The 13,781-nt window shown below is 41.6% G+C and overlaps 1 protein-coding gene across 2 annotated transcripts in view; it reads right to left on the bottom strand.

Annotated features, from left to right (window-relative positions):
• Positions 1-396: 396 nt before the first annotated feature.
• Positions 397-13,781, bottom strand: part of PRKCQ (protein kinase C theta) — a 42,647-nt gene continuing 29,262 nt past the window's right edge. Inside the window, exons 12-17 of one of the 2 annotated variants that reach the window (XM_018565881.1) lie at positions 10,131-10,222; positions 7,554-7,616; positions 5,742-5,880; positions 4,346-4,534; positions 2,420-2,548; positions 397-607 (exon numbers count right to left, since the gene is read on the bottom strand). In XM_018565881.1, the coding sequence (XP_018421383.1) occupies positions 452-607; positions 2,420-2,548; positions 4,346-4,534; positions 5,742-5,880; positions 7,554-7,616; positions 10,131-10,222 (768 nt within the window). In that variant the 3' untranslated portion in view covers positions 397-451. The remainder of the gene's footprint in view (positions 608-2,419; positions 2,549-4,345; positions 4,535-5,741; positions 5,881-7,553; positions 7,617-10,130; positions 10,223-13,781) is intronic. The other variant, XM_018565889.1, reaches the window with a different exon arrangement.

Below are 13,781 nucleotides of genomic sequence, written 5' to 3'. Positions count from 1 at the left end.
CTTCCTGAGGCCTTTAACCATCCAGCTCCGTTATCACCTTTTAGCCAAACGAGAGTAAAATGTGGAGGATATTCATGTTCACTACAATGTCCTAATTTGTAGAACAGCAAACACTCAAATACTTTACAAATACAGTTACAGAGTTATAACACAGGACACTGATGGTGTTTTGAAGTAAGTTTACACATCAGCATTTGTTGTTGCTTGGGCAGAAGTCATCATTTTACAGCAGAAGTAAAATGCTTATCCCTCATAGATTAGCCCACATCCCTGGTCAGGATATACTTACATATGTGCTATGTTTTATACATAGATCATTTGATGTTAACATATTTACAGCCCACTGTAACTTTGTCTTTGAATGGAGACTGTACTTCGCATGAATGTTGGTGGAAGCAAAGGTCTTCACGCAGTGTAATATCCAATTGCTTTTTAGAAAAATGAGGTTGCTTCAAGAGATGAATTCTTCCATTTTGGGATTTACAAATGAGAACTTGCTGAACATAGATTGGTCCATACTGTTGATCAGTGTTCTGTCTGTGCTTGATAATCTTGCTTTTTCATTTAAAAATTCCTTATCGAAGTTACTACAGTCATTTGCTGATTTCTGGTTGGAAGAGAAACAATCATGATACTATCTATTATATCGAATACGTGTAAATAATAATAAATATTAGGGATGCACCAATATATCGGTCGGCGAAACATATCGGATGAAAATGGCACTTTTGGCAAAATGCCGAAAGTGCTATTTTTCTGCCGAAATAGTGGTGATTTTGCTTTCTCTCCTCCCCCCTGGGCACCACTCTGAGTCCCAGCAGCGAGGAGAGAAACTGTCACAGGAGGCCGAGCGCTGCAGGAGGAGAGCGCTGTGAGCACCCAGCGTCTCTCCTCCCCGCACCGCTCAGCCTCCTGTGCCAGATCAGGAGAGTGGCGGTGTGGGCAGAGAAAGCTTGCAGTGCTGTCACAGAAGGCTGAGCTCTCCTCCCCCACCGTCCCGCCCGGCCTCCTGTGACAGCGTGTCAGGATGGAGAGCGAGTGCAAACACTCAGCGATCAGTGATCGCTGGGTGTTTGTAAATAATTGAGGACAGAGTATAGTTACTATATCCTCAATTATGAATGAATGAGAAGTGATCTACATCACCTCCTGTTCATTCATGATTGTGGTTATAGTAAACATACCCTGTCCTCAAGTTATGAAAGAAGAGAAGTACTCAGTATAGAGGATTCCTGTTCATTTATAACAGGGGCTGCTGAACAAGAGAGGACTCTGTGTCGTCAATCTCTTTTTTTTCTATTTTAAAAGGCAAATATCAGGGGTCTGTTTAGACCCCTAATATTTCCACGAAGCCCCTAAAAGTAAAGTAAAAAATAGAAATATTTAATAAAAATGAATAAATAAAAATTAAAAATTAAAAAAGGTTTATAAAAAATAAATAAAAATTAAATATTTTTAAACATTTGAAAAAGTCAAAATAAAAAACATTTTCAGTTTCGGCCTGACGTTCTTTTTCATTTAGGTTTCTTTTTCGGTTTTGAAATTAACATTTCGGTGCACCTCTAGTAAATATGTGTAAAACCTTTAAACTACCAATGACAATTCTGTTTGACACAAGAGATAACGGACTGAAGGTGGACCTCAGTTTTCTAACCTCTGTGATTCCACCCCCCCATTCCACAATTCCCTTCTTTACTCGTTAATTGACCAATGTTCATTACCCTATGTGGGCTTTTTCCCCCAGAGATTGTTGTCTTACAGATTTCTTCTTAACAGTTGCTAAAGCTGGCCATACAATTTGAGCAAGAAAAAATGCTCGATTACCCCATCCATGCCAAACAGCGTGGCTGGGGAAATCTCCCCTGCCCGTCTGCTATTGTATTCTAACAGCCAATGCCTGCACCTGCCAGAATACCAGAACAGTCAATGCAGCTAAATGGCTGTAGTCACTGTTCAGCTGATAATTTTCCACCTGGCTCCTTTAACAAAAGGCGATTGAAAAATCAAAGTATGCCAAACTGGGTGTATGTAGGGCAACCCACAGAATGGATTTTGGTTGATTCTGGAGGAATAGTATAAAATTAGATTAGTGTATGACCAGCTTTTAGTGTTGCGTATCAGTACTGCTTGGAACTTAAAAGAAGAGGGTAGGCCCCCCAAAAGCTTGTCCTGAAAATGTAACTGTTAGTGCAAATATAAAAGTGTCAATCAATACTGAACTGTATTGCAAATAATAATTAGATACAGAACACATCTTAATTAGTTTTTAGCTCATTCATTATAAAGGTAAGTCAGGCACATTTTTGAAAATAAAATCTGCATTTCTAGTCAGATTGTGGAGCCATTGGAGAGTGTAACCTGGTCTTACAAAGTGTGAGCATCTATGCTCCATTGGCAGCTCCAAGAGCATAATACTTACCACTTTTGGCTTGAATGGTGGTTCTATTTGCCTCTTCTCTAATTTCTCCCAGTCAATGTCTTGGAAGAAGCAGTGCTGCCTAATGTTGCCTGTCACTCCAAGTCGTTTTTCTGGTTCTCTGACAAAAAGCTGACATATACAAACACAATTAGCACAAGCTTGTAAATATCCATTTAAAGTAGGCCTAAAGCCAAAATACAACATTGAACATATTAATGAGGTTGAAAATAGGAAAAACTCTGCTCAATATATTTTTATTTAATTTTTTATTTTAATAGTCTGAAAATACCTGGTAATCCTGCCAGCAGAACATTTGATAAAGTATTTCTTCTAAAAGGATGACAATGCTTTCCTTGTGCTATGGAAGGCACGGCATCCTTGTTACCCTTGCACCATGGTACTAGGACTACAGTGGGATATGGTAATGTAAGCAGTGAACATGGCTAAGCGCATATACTTAGAGAGCTGCACCAGTAGCTGTGAGTTCTCGCTTTACTATATAAATTATTAAACCTTACTGAAAGACACAATGCGACAGCCAGTGATTCTGGCAAAAATCAGATTGGATTTAATTGTCAAGTGGCCCAAACTCTGCACTGTACCGAGACCAAATGGGCTTCACTTAAGTATTTTATCTCTTTTAAACCCATTTATTTTACTGTTGCTTATGTCTGTTTTGTACTACCTTTTCTGTAAATATCTTTTGACACTACTTGTATGTTGTAATATACTTTGCTCGCAAATAAAATAAAAATTTACATGCAAAAAAAAAAAACAAATCATTAAACTTAATCTCTAAATTCCCTAACTAGAAATGAATATCTCTTCCAGTTTAAAGCTACCATAGTGTATACTCTGTTACATTCCTGTCTGGGCGTGGCAGTATGCCATATAGACATTTTTTAATGCTTATAATCCTAGCAGTAGATGCTGTGAACAATGCATGTTGCTGTTAAAACACATAATGGCTACTATGTGTGTGTAAAGGGTTAACTGCTTAGATGGCCTGCCCCAGTGATGGACACTCTCAGCCTGCTGGTGCTTAGATTGTTGTCCAGCTAGTTGGAAAATCTCTGTGCAGGGTGAGGAAGAGAGTGTGTGATCATCATGCCATCCACTTTTTTTTCTTCAACTGGCAGTGGGTGTGCATGTGTCGGATATTCAGCTTGAGTTTCTAAGCAATAACAAGGTAAATGCAAATCATTATTATTAGGGGAAAAAAGCACTTTGACTTGTTAGAGGATAGCATGTTAAAAAGTGTGAAAAAATGTTAGCAATTTGATCTACTTTAATAGTAAATACTGTAGGCAACAAGGACCTCAGTGATTCACTTTTAAATGGAGCCAACCAGGGCTTACAAAGTAGGGGCTTGTATGAAGCTGCAACTGCCTAAGCATTGCGAATTCCATCTGAGGCATGTCAATGTGACTGATACTGCAGAGCTTTGCCTCTGAACTAGCACTGCTTCTGGTTGTCAGGCAATGGGTGCGTCATCTGTAATGACAGGTTTTCTTTAAAACCTTCTTTTCTCCAGGAAAAGTTATTATTAATCTTTGCAGTAGGCCTACCCCCACACTGCAAAGGTTAGGTGCTCATTTGTGTCTAGAAAGGAAAATGAAAAAGTTATATTCACCTGATCCGTTGAGCTGGCTTGCTCTTAGGCCGGCCCCTGGAGCCTCTCTTTCCCTCCACTGCAGTGGTGTCAAGTCTTGTAAATCATCACGTTCTATACACAGTGTGTAGGACGTGAAGATCCCGAGGGACATTCCCTCACCTAGACCAAAACGAGTAGGTAACCCTTGCCATGTAGGGGTAGCCCCACTGCAAGGGTTAATAATAATTTTCCCCCGGAGTTCTACTTTAAAGAATTAGAAGATGCTGTGGCTTATGTGGAAAATATGCGATAAAGATGGCAATGGTGCATACCAGGACTAATATGTCTTTAGCATCCTTGCTGAGAAATCGGGGATAAAATGGGTCATCCATGCGTATGGATTGAAACAACTGTTCTTCATCTATGCCACGGAATGGAGACTGGCCAATTAACATTTCATACAGGAGTACTCCAAAAGACCACCAATCAACTGAATAGCTATATTTCTGTCCAAGTAAAATCTGAAGGAGAAAATCGAAATAGCTAGTTATTGCATAGGCATAAAAAGAGACAGGATTACAGGTTCAACAACAGGAAAATCATAAAAGTCTTTACTCCTTAAAAGCCTTTCTACCTGTAAGCCTAACTCTATCCATCAAGCAGCAATGTGACATGAGGATGGCGTGGATGGCTGTGTGGACAAAGTTGGGTACCAGAACAGGTATTACTCTAGTACTATAGTACTATGGGTATTTCTTGAGATACTTGTTCTCAATCTGCTCAAAAGTGAAGTTATGCCTTTCCCTGTTGCTAAACACCACAAAGAACATTTCAGCCAAAAGGGGCCTGGAAAGGAGGACTCTTATCACAGAACACCACAGCTGACCCTTCAGCTGCTTTGCTGCTGCATTTGGAGAAGCCTTGCTTATCTTTCCTCCTCAGTGTTTCATAGCCTGCTTCCCAAAGTGCAAATGTGGTATCTCCAGGATATTCTGATCTTGCCTTGTGACTACTGATGAGCTTGGGGCTTGCTGTGAACTCGGTTTACCTGAGTATTTCCAAGCCCGCTCAAAACTGTGAGCAACACAACCACCTTTCAGCTCAATCAGTTTCAGCAAGCCATTCCCCACCCTGCAGTTACATGCCAACTTGGCCGGGAGGGGTGTGTGTTGGTCAGTTATTAGAGTGGGCTTGGGCAAACTTAGGCAAACAAGGTTCACACCAAGCCCCCACACATTACTACTTGTGACCTTGCTATGTAGTAGTGTTACTAATGCTGACCTTGACAAAAAACCCATTAATCTAATAATGTGCTGCCTTGATCTTGTCTATGAACCCAACTGTATGCTTGTGACAATATGCTATGAATTGTTCCTCTCTCTGCTTCATTCTTTCTTATGATAGCTGCAAAAATAGTTTATATTTAGTAATCTATGAATGAAGTCCTCTACCTAGGTGCTGTGGTTTAGTGATGAACACCACCAGTACAATATTTTTACTCTCTCATGCTATTCAATAACAACCACATGTGGAAAAGATCTTCACTGTCTTTGGTAGGTTTTTAAAAAGTCAAATTAGTAATAAACAAGATGTACACTTATTAACCCATGAAAACTTATCTACAGCTGCTGTACATGAGATATATAAATATGTGTATTCAATAATAGATACTAATTATTATTAATAATAATAACAGAGTGATCATATAGGGTAGTGCATAATACACACCTCTGGAGCGATATAATCAGGGGTCCCACAGAATGTGCTGGTTTTAGTGTCACCTAACATGTTCTCTTTACACATTCCAAAGTCAGCTATCTTCACATGTCCGTCCATGTCCAAGAGCACATTATCTAGTTTCAGGTCCCTGAAAAATATTACAGTACATAAAAATTAATTGAACAACGAAGCAAAAGTGATACCTGCACTTCTCTACCTTGGAAGACAATAAATCAGCAAATAAGGCACAAAATTGGTCATGCATAATGTAAACTGCATACAAATGCTTTTTTTGGATTGGATAGAGTAGGGAAAGGTTAGACTATCTGTCAAGGTTTATTGCTGTCTGTGTCTCCACTGGGGAGATTCATCCTTCTATTAATCCTGATGACCATTGTGACCAAAACAGAAAGTGAATGAAAATCCAATATATTACAGTTGTCACAAGAGGAGGTGAGGGAAATCTTCTAATGGGGATACCAGTGGCCGGGGAATTCCCTTACTTTGGGGTGATTTTTTCTTTTAGGATGGACTCACACTTTAAGGGCCTATTCACATTATTGCATTACAGCAACACCCATTACATATGTTGGTGCAATACAGTGCCTTTCATTCTGATGGGCTTGTATTGCAAGGCAACAAGTAGCACTGTGCAATGCCTTGCCAGAGGTAGTACATGCAGCTTTTTTTTGTCCGTTTGATGTGTTAAGGTGAAAAAATAGCCTTCCGTAACACACTGCATGTTACCGCATGATGTAATGTGTATTAATGCATTGCAATAGTATGAATGAGCCCTTAAAGTACAAAAGATGGCTTGGAAACATAAATAATAAATTTAAGGCCAATTCACACATGCTGGTGTGCGCTGACCCACACAGTGCCTATGCAATGATCCCGGCACATCGCGCTGTGTACTTTTTTAATAGTATAACTTTATTGAAATGTCACAAGTGGCATTTCATTCAGGTCTACAGGCACAGCAGAATGTGAGGCGGTTGTCCCGCATCGCATCCCGCTGCGCTAAAAGAAGTACAGCATGCCATACTTTTTTTCAGCTCACACCACCACATTCCCATTGCAACACAGTGGTGTGAACCCAGCCCAGCCGGGACAAGGAAAATTGCCACGTCTTGCATTGGGACTGTGCTGGAAACGGCCAGTGCAGCCCCAACAGATATGATGTGAATCGGCCCTTAAGGTGCCCATACACGGGTCAAATTTCGTCCGGTTTTTATTGTACTTGCCTAAATTCGCACAGTGTGTGGGGCTGTCGGCTCCCTTTCAACTGGCATTCCTTGATCAGCTGATCGAAGGAGCTGGTTGGAAAATCTTCGATCAATCAGAGCCGGCAGCCGATGAGCCGCTGGCATCTGTCAGAATACAATGTAAACAGCGGGATTCCTCGATCGACACGCTGTTTGTGTTGATGGAGGAATCAAGTAAATTTTTTTTGTTCAGCCTGTGGGTTGAATGAAAAAAATTGATAGGTGTATGGCCAGCCTTAGACAGCGCCAGCAATAAGTGTACTTGAGAAACTGCCACAGGGGGAATTTGGTTACTATGTGATGTTACAATAGGATAAAAATGTCTTAGGTGCTAACCTATAGAAAACTTGGCATTATATAAATAAGGGACATAACAGTATAAATAAAATAGAGCACAATTTTAGATGTTATTAAAAAAGTGTCTGTCATTTTTTTATAATATTATATCATTTTCTGATGTTTGTCTTAGGAGTATGTTTTCCCATAGTCCACTCTAATGTCAATTTCTTGTTTAAATAACACATAATATTGTATTTAAACTCTTAGTGAGTTTTACCTGTAAACCACACCTTTCGAATGGAGAAACTGGAGGCCACAGACAATTTCTGCCGTATAAAACCTACAGTCATTAAGAAAAGAAAAAAACATTTCAATAAGGGCTGGTACTGATTAAAATTTGTGTGTTCAATTAATCTCTAATTTTTTTTAATCGATTAATTATAACGCACATACAGATCCAACTACTTTTAGCTGATCTGCTTGCATTGCAACTCTGCATTAGTCAGTGGTAAATGTGGTATACACTATATACAATCACCCGACAATAGTTAGTTTCAACAATCCATGACTTGACTTCACAGTTCACACAAATACGTTTTAAATTCAAACTGTAGCACTGACATAAGTTTAAGAAAGACGTAGAGAGTTAGTTTAATTATAAAACGTATCCAGTATACTGACTGTCAGTCACTTTATAGTAGTCAAGTTTTTATTTATTTCTTTACTTTTTTACATTTTTATTTATCTGATTCTCTTTCACTTTTTTTTTTTGTTAGAATTCCTCCAATACAGGAGTTCTAGCACAGCATTGTGCTAGCACTCCTGTGACAGCTGAGAGGAAGGGCTGCAAGTGCAGCTCTCCTCTCACTGTCTATATGGTAGCGCCGGGCCTGGGCCCAAGTATCTCCGTCGGCTAAAGAAGGGAAGGGGGGAGGAGTCCGGTGACGTCGATGTCCGTGACATCACCGGATCTCGGGCGGGACTCCCGGAAGACCCGGAAGCCGGCGGAGAGGTGAGTACGATCAAATTAATTTTGATCGATTGAAAAAATTAATGATTAATCGAGTAATTAATCGTTAATTTCCGCAGCCCTAATTTCAATCAGTTCCACAATTAAAGTCTAAGTTCATCTTTCCGACCAAGTTATTCCCATATTTAGGGATATAACAGGAAGCATGGTCGGCTCACAACAGTGGGGTGCCAGAGCATTGCACCCATAATCCACTGATCACAGTTGCAATGCTTTAATGGCCCCAATGCAAAAACATAATAAATGCACATTTTTCTTTTATGAAGTCTGCAATCTTAGCTTAAGGTTTAGGTTAATATAGTAACATATTGATGCCTGCAACACAAAACAGCAATATCACTAACGGAAAATGATTTACCATAGCATATTGTAGCAAAAAAAAGAAGTCAGTGTTTTGTGGTTTCTTGCACGTGTCCTGATATAGTGATTTAGGAAAGCCTGATCTCAGTGGCCTGGGTCTAATACAGAGCATACTGTCTGCCATGCGGTAACTTTTGTTCCTATTCTACTGGGTGTCTAGTGGTTCTTGTGTATCTATTCTTCCCGCTGTCTAGCAGCAAAATGGCGCCTTTTCTAAATAGTGTTTAACGTTTTAATGTGCCCATATTATCCAGGGCAATTCAGTGATTTTTTTTCCAATATACAGTATGTTGCAAGATTCTCACAGCCACAGGCATGACTCCCAGAGACAGATGCATCATGGGATTTGTAGTTTCACTACAGCTGGAGGGCCGGAGGTTTCTCACCCCTGCTCTACAGTATTTCCTTCCAGTCAAAGAGTGTATAACAGGGGCGCCCACAATTTTTCGTCTGGAGATCTACTTTTCAAATGACGAGCTCAATGAGAACACAGGGAGTCGGCCGGCTTACATTCCAGTGCGTCCTAGAGGCCCCGGCGTTTTGTCCTCCCGTGGTGCTCGTGTGGCTGACGTTGCACATGGGGAGAGGTGTTCTGCCCCTTTCCATGTGCGGCGTCTAACACATTCAGCCGGCAACCGCACGAGCACCGGGCAAGCATAGCCGTAGCCAGCTCCTTTTGCGCCCGAAGCAAGAAACACACCCCCCAACAGGCGTTTGATGTCACCCAGTGCCCTGCCTCCAGGATTTTTAAAATGTTTTTACTATTTTATTATTATTATTATTTTTTTACTGATATTCCCCTTTTAAAATAGAAAAAGAAATTGAGGACACAAAGTACTCAATCCCTTTTTCTGCAGCCTCTGTTCTAAATGAATGGAAAGCACAGGGGCTTCCGATTCATTCAGAAAATATTTTACTATCAAGCTGTTTCTGAATGGGGAGGAGCCTCGGTACCGAGTGCTTCTCCCCATTGAGAAACTCATGAATGAACAGGAAGTGATGTAAATCACATCCTGTTCATTCATAACTGGGGACTGTCCCCAGTTATTTACAAACACTGGAGTGATCAGCTGATCGCTCCAGTGTTTGTCCTGCACAGAGGACCAGTACATATTACTGATATGTACCGATCCTCTGCCACTCGGCCACGCACACGGGGCTCAGCTTCTCCCATGGATCCCCCCTTCTCTCCCGGGCAGAGGCAGCGGTCGAGATATTGGATTTATTGCATTTCTCCATACATGCAAGATTATCATACTTGCATTCTCTCTTTATGTAAGAAAGGGTAACTTTTATTGTGGGTATTGTGTGATGGTGTCATTATGTAGGTACATTTCTGATCCTAACATTGGGACACTTTCACAGCAGACATCCTGAAGACTAGCACGTCTGTATATGCTAAGGGAATCTGCATGCTTTGAGGAATGGTTATTTGATATTTACAGGTTATATTTAGGATCTTACTTGGATCTGTAGAGGTCAAACTTCTGGCAGCCTTGGATATGGAACATGAGATCCCCACCATTGAGATATTCCATGACAAAAAACAGGTTCTCCTTTAAAAAAAAAGGGAAGGAAACATTGATTCAAAATGGTGTGAATATGACTGTGTACAATATCATTTCTTATATATGTTTATATTTTTTCCTGGGCACACTTCTTGGAAGAGGTGTTATCTAGTTTATTGACGGCACACCAGAAAATATCTCACGGCACACTAGTGTGCCGCGGCACAGTGGTTGAAAAACGCTGATAGTTTATCTTGTATAATAAATGCTTATGAGCACATACAATTAAACTTTCAGTGAGTTAACAGTGAAATGTTGTTTATGCACCCATATAAAGGTGAAAGAACCATTTGTTAAAAAGTGAAGACATATTTGCGGATATATATACCAAAATCAGTGCAGCCATCAGAATTTTTTTAGGTCCCTTACACGGCTTTAGAGCCACCCTCCACGCTGAGCCAGTCACATCAGCCTCTGACAGAGCAGCTTACACTCTAATGTACCCCCCCCCGCCCCCCACAGTCACACACTGTTATCATTACGGATGCACCAATACCGTTTTTACGGTATCGAGTACCAATGTATTTTTTCCGATACTCACCGATACCGAATACCGATACCGGAAGTCCCATTGAGAAAGCCGGGCGGCATGTAATAACTCGTTACCCGGCTTCCCGATTAGCAGGGAAGCCGTCCCCATGCTTCTCGTCACTATGTGATGAGAAAGCATGGAGCCGGCTTTCTGGCCAATCAGTGAACAGAGCGCCGTGTAATGATGCGGCGCCTGGCCTCCTGATTAGCCGGGAAGCATGTAATGACTCACCGCCCTGATGTCTGAAGCTAAAGTATAGGCTAGGCATCGGAGCATTTGGGAGAGTACTCGCCCAAATACTCTGTATCGCTCAAATACTCTGTATCGGTGCATCCCTAGTTATTATTATACATTTATATTAGGGCTGGTAATGATTAAAATGTTTGTGTTCGATTAATCAAAAATTTTTTAAATCGATTAATCGATTAATTTCAATTAATTATAACGCACATACAGATCCAACTACATTGGCCTATACACATACAGCACAGCAATGAAGTAATAAGATGAACTAGGATCACACTAATCCAGCACGTCATTAATCTCACGTGCCCCACTCAATATGGCCGCCGCTTGAGTGGGGCAACTCAGAATAATAACGTGCTGGATTATGATGTGATCCTAGTTCATTTTATTACTTCATTGCTGTGCTGTATGTGTATAGGCCAATGCCTTGGCTGGCTCTCGTGCAGAAAGTTTCTTGGGCAAGCTCCATCGGCTAACAAAGGGGGGGAGGAGTCCGGTGACATCACGGACATCGACATCACCGGACTCCTCCCCCCTTCCCTTCGTTAGCCGTCACGGACATCGACGTCACCGGACTCCTCCCCCCCTTCCCTTTGTTAGCCGACGGAGCCACTTGGGGAAGGGGGGAGGAATCCGGTGACATCGATGTCCGTGACGTCACCGGATCCCTGACTGGACTCCCGGAAACCGGCGGAGGGGTGAGTGTTTTCATTAGAGATCAAATAATTTTAATCGATCAAAAAGTTTAACGATTAATCGAGAAATTAATCTTTAATTTTCACAGCCCTAATTTATATAGCTCTGATATATACTGCAGTGCTGTACAGAGAACACTGAGCCAGCCACGTCAGTCTCTGTACAGAGGAGCTTACACTCTAATGTCCCACCAACAATCACACACTATTATTATTATTATACATTTATATAGCTCTGACATATACCACAGTGCTGTACAGAGGACACTGAGCCAGTCACATCAGTCTCTGTACAGAGGAGCTTACACTCTAATGCAGAATGGCACCGCTTGTAGGGGGACTACAAATCCAAGCAATATATTTATACAGCAATGCAGAACAGTATATGAATTGGACTCTGGTCTTAGTCGCCCGCTGGACGCAGGGCTTAGTGACGCGCTGGACAGAGGGCTTAGTGACGCGCTGGACGCAGGACCCACCTGAGAGTGACCCTGCAGAGCCCATCTGAGACTCTCTACGGTGGGCTCTGCAGGGGTCTCAGGTTGGCTGGTCAGGGCTGCATCCCCCTCTTTCCCTCCCAGCTCCTCTTACCTGCTCCTGGTGCCTGTACACCTAACCTCTTCTGCTGCCGGACGGGCCGGAAGTGACGTGATGTCACTTCCGGCTGGTTCGACATCCGACGAGCAGCGGCACCGATGGGGCCCCAGTCTGTCTCGAAGCCAGTGGATCGGCAATGCTGTGGCCCTGCGCTGCTAGGGTCAGGCCTGCTCCGCCACTGCGGGGGCCCAGGCTGCCCGTACTCCTTACATGAGTACCACCTCCCAGCAGAAGTGCATTGCAATGCCATGCAGTGAAAAAAGTATGCATGCTCTATTTTTAGAAGCACATGGCACCACAACACACACACTGTTGTGGTACTGTGCATTGTAGTGCAACACACACATGCTGGGAGGTGTGTTGGGATGACATTTAGAATAAATGGCAATGCAACACACCAGCGCACCTAATGTGAGGTGCATTGTGCAGTGTAATAGTGTGTTAGCCTTTAGCACAACACTAGTGTGAACTGGCCCGTCTGACTAAACATATTTTTACCTGATCTTTGCACACACATTCACAAATAGCTGTATCAGTAGTTAGAACTATTCATACTGAACAGTCTTTTGTACTTGTGCAAAGTGTAACTAAGAAACAATTGACATTTTGCAATACATACACACAAAGCTGATCTGTCTATTCTACCCAGGGTTTTCTCATTCTGTCCAGCCACTTTTGTGAATGATACACTTCTGCCAAATAACAGAGCCAGGATGGAGACACTGCTTTCTATTTACAGTTAAAAAACATTGTGTTATCACCTGCCTGCTCTCCATCTGCCGATTGGACAATGAAGGAGCAGCAACACTCACTCTGCTCTCCTGTCCTGTCAGCATGTTACCTGTCATCACTTTCTGTGCATGCAGCAGAACCCAACTGGTGCTCCCCCTCCTCTCCTAGTCTAAGTGTTGCTGTATAAGCGATGATAGGAAGCTCATATGAAGATTTAGAGACTTATGTTAGTAGTGGTATGTAAAATGCATGCAATTATTTTTAACAACTGCAATAAATGGTGTTTTGTATAGCTGTCTTTAGTTCACATGTAATGCCATTATCAAGGTGTCTATTATACGTCAATGAACTCCTGAAATCTCAAGTATGGATTTCCAATATGCTATATGAACAGACTGTTCCCTCTTTTCATTAAAAGGGCCTATTGAATCAGCAAGCTTCTTTTATGGAAATGTTTTGATGTTCTGGTGCACTGTGTGACCATTGGGTTGAAAGAAAGGTTACAAGGAACCAAAATCAATTCTGAATTAGCGTTACTCATTTATTAAAAGGTGTCAGAAAAATCTTTACCTTTCATCTCTATATCACGCTATTCTTCATTATCTGTCTTGTTTTCAAATGCCTTTTTTGACTGAAATGTGGTTAATGGCAAAACTGAGAACACAGAGCCTGGCCAGCAAATGTGCTTAAATTATAATTATATTTGTATATAGTTACACTTTAAGGTAACCCCCCCCCCCCCCCC

This window comes from Nanorana parkeri, unplaced genomic scaffold (genome assembly GCF_000935625.1).
Source record: "Nanorana parkeri isolate BGI_ZX_2015 unplaced genomic scaffold, ASM93562v1 scaffold26, whole genome shotgun sequence".
NCBI lineage: Eukaryota > Metazoa > Chordata > Amphibia > Anura > Dicroglossidae > Nanorana > Nanorana parkeri.
This window is presented reverse-complemented; position numbering and strand designations above follow the sequence as displayed.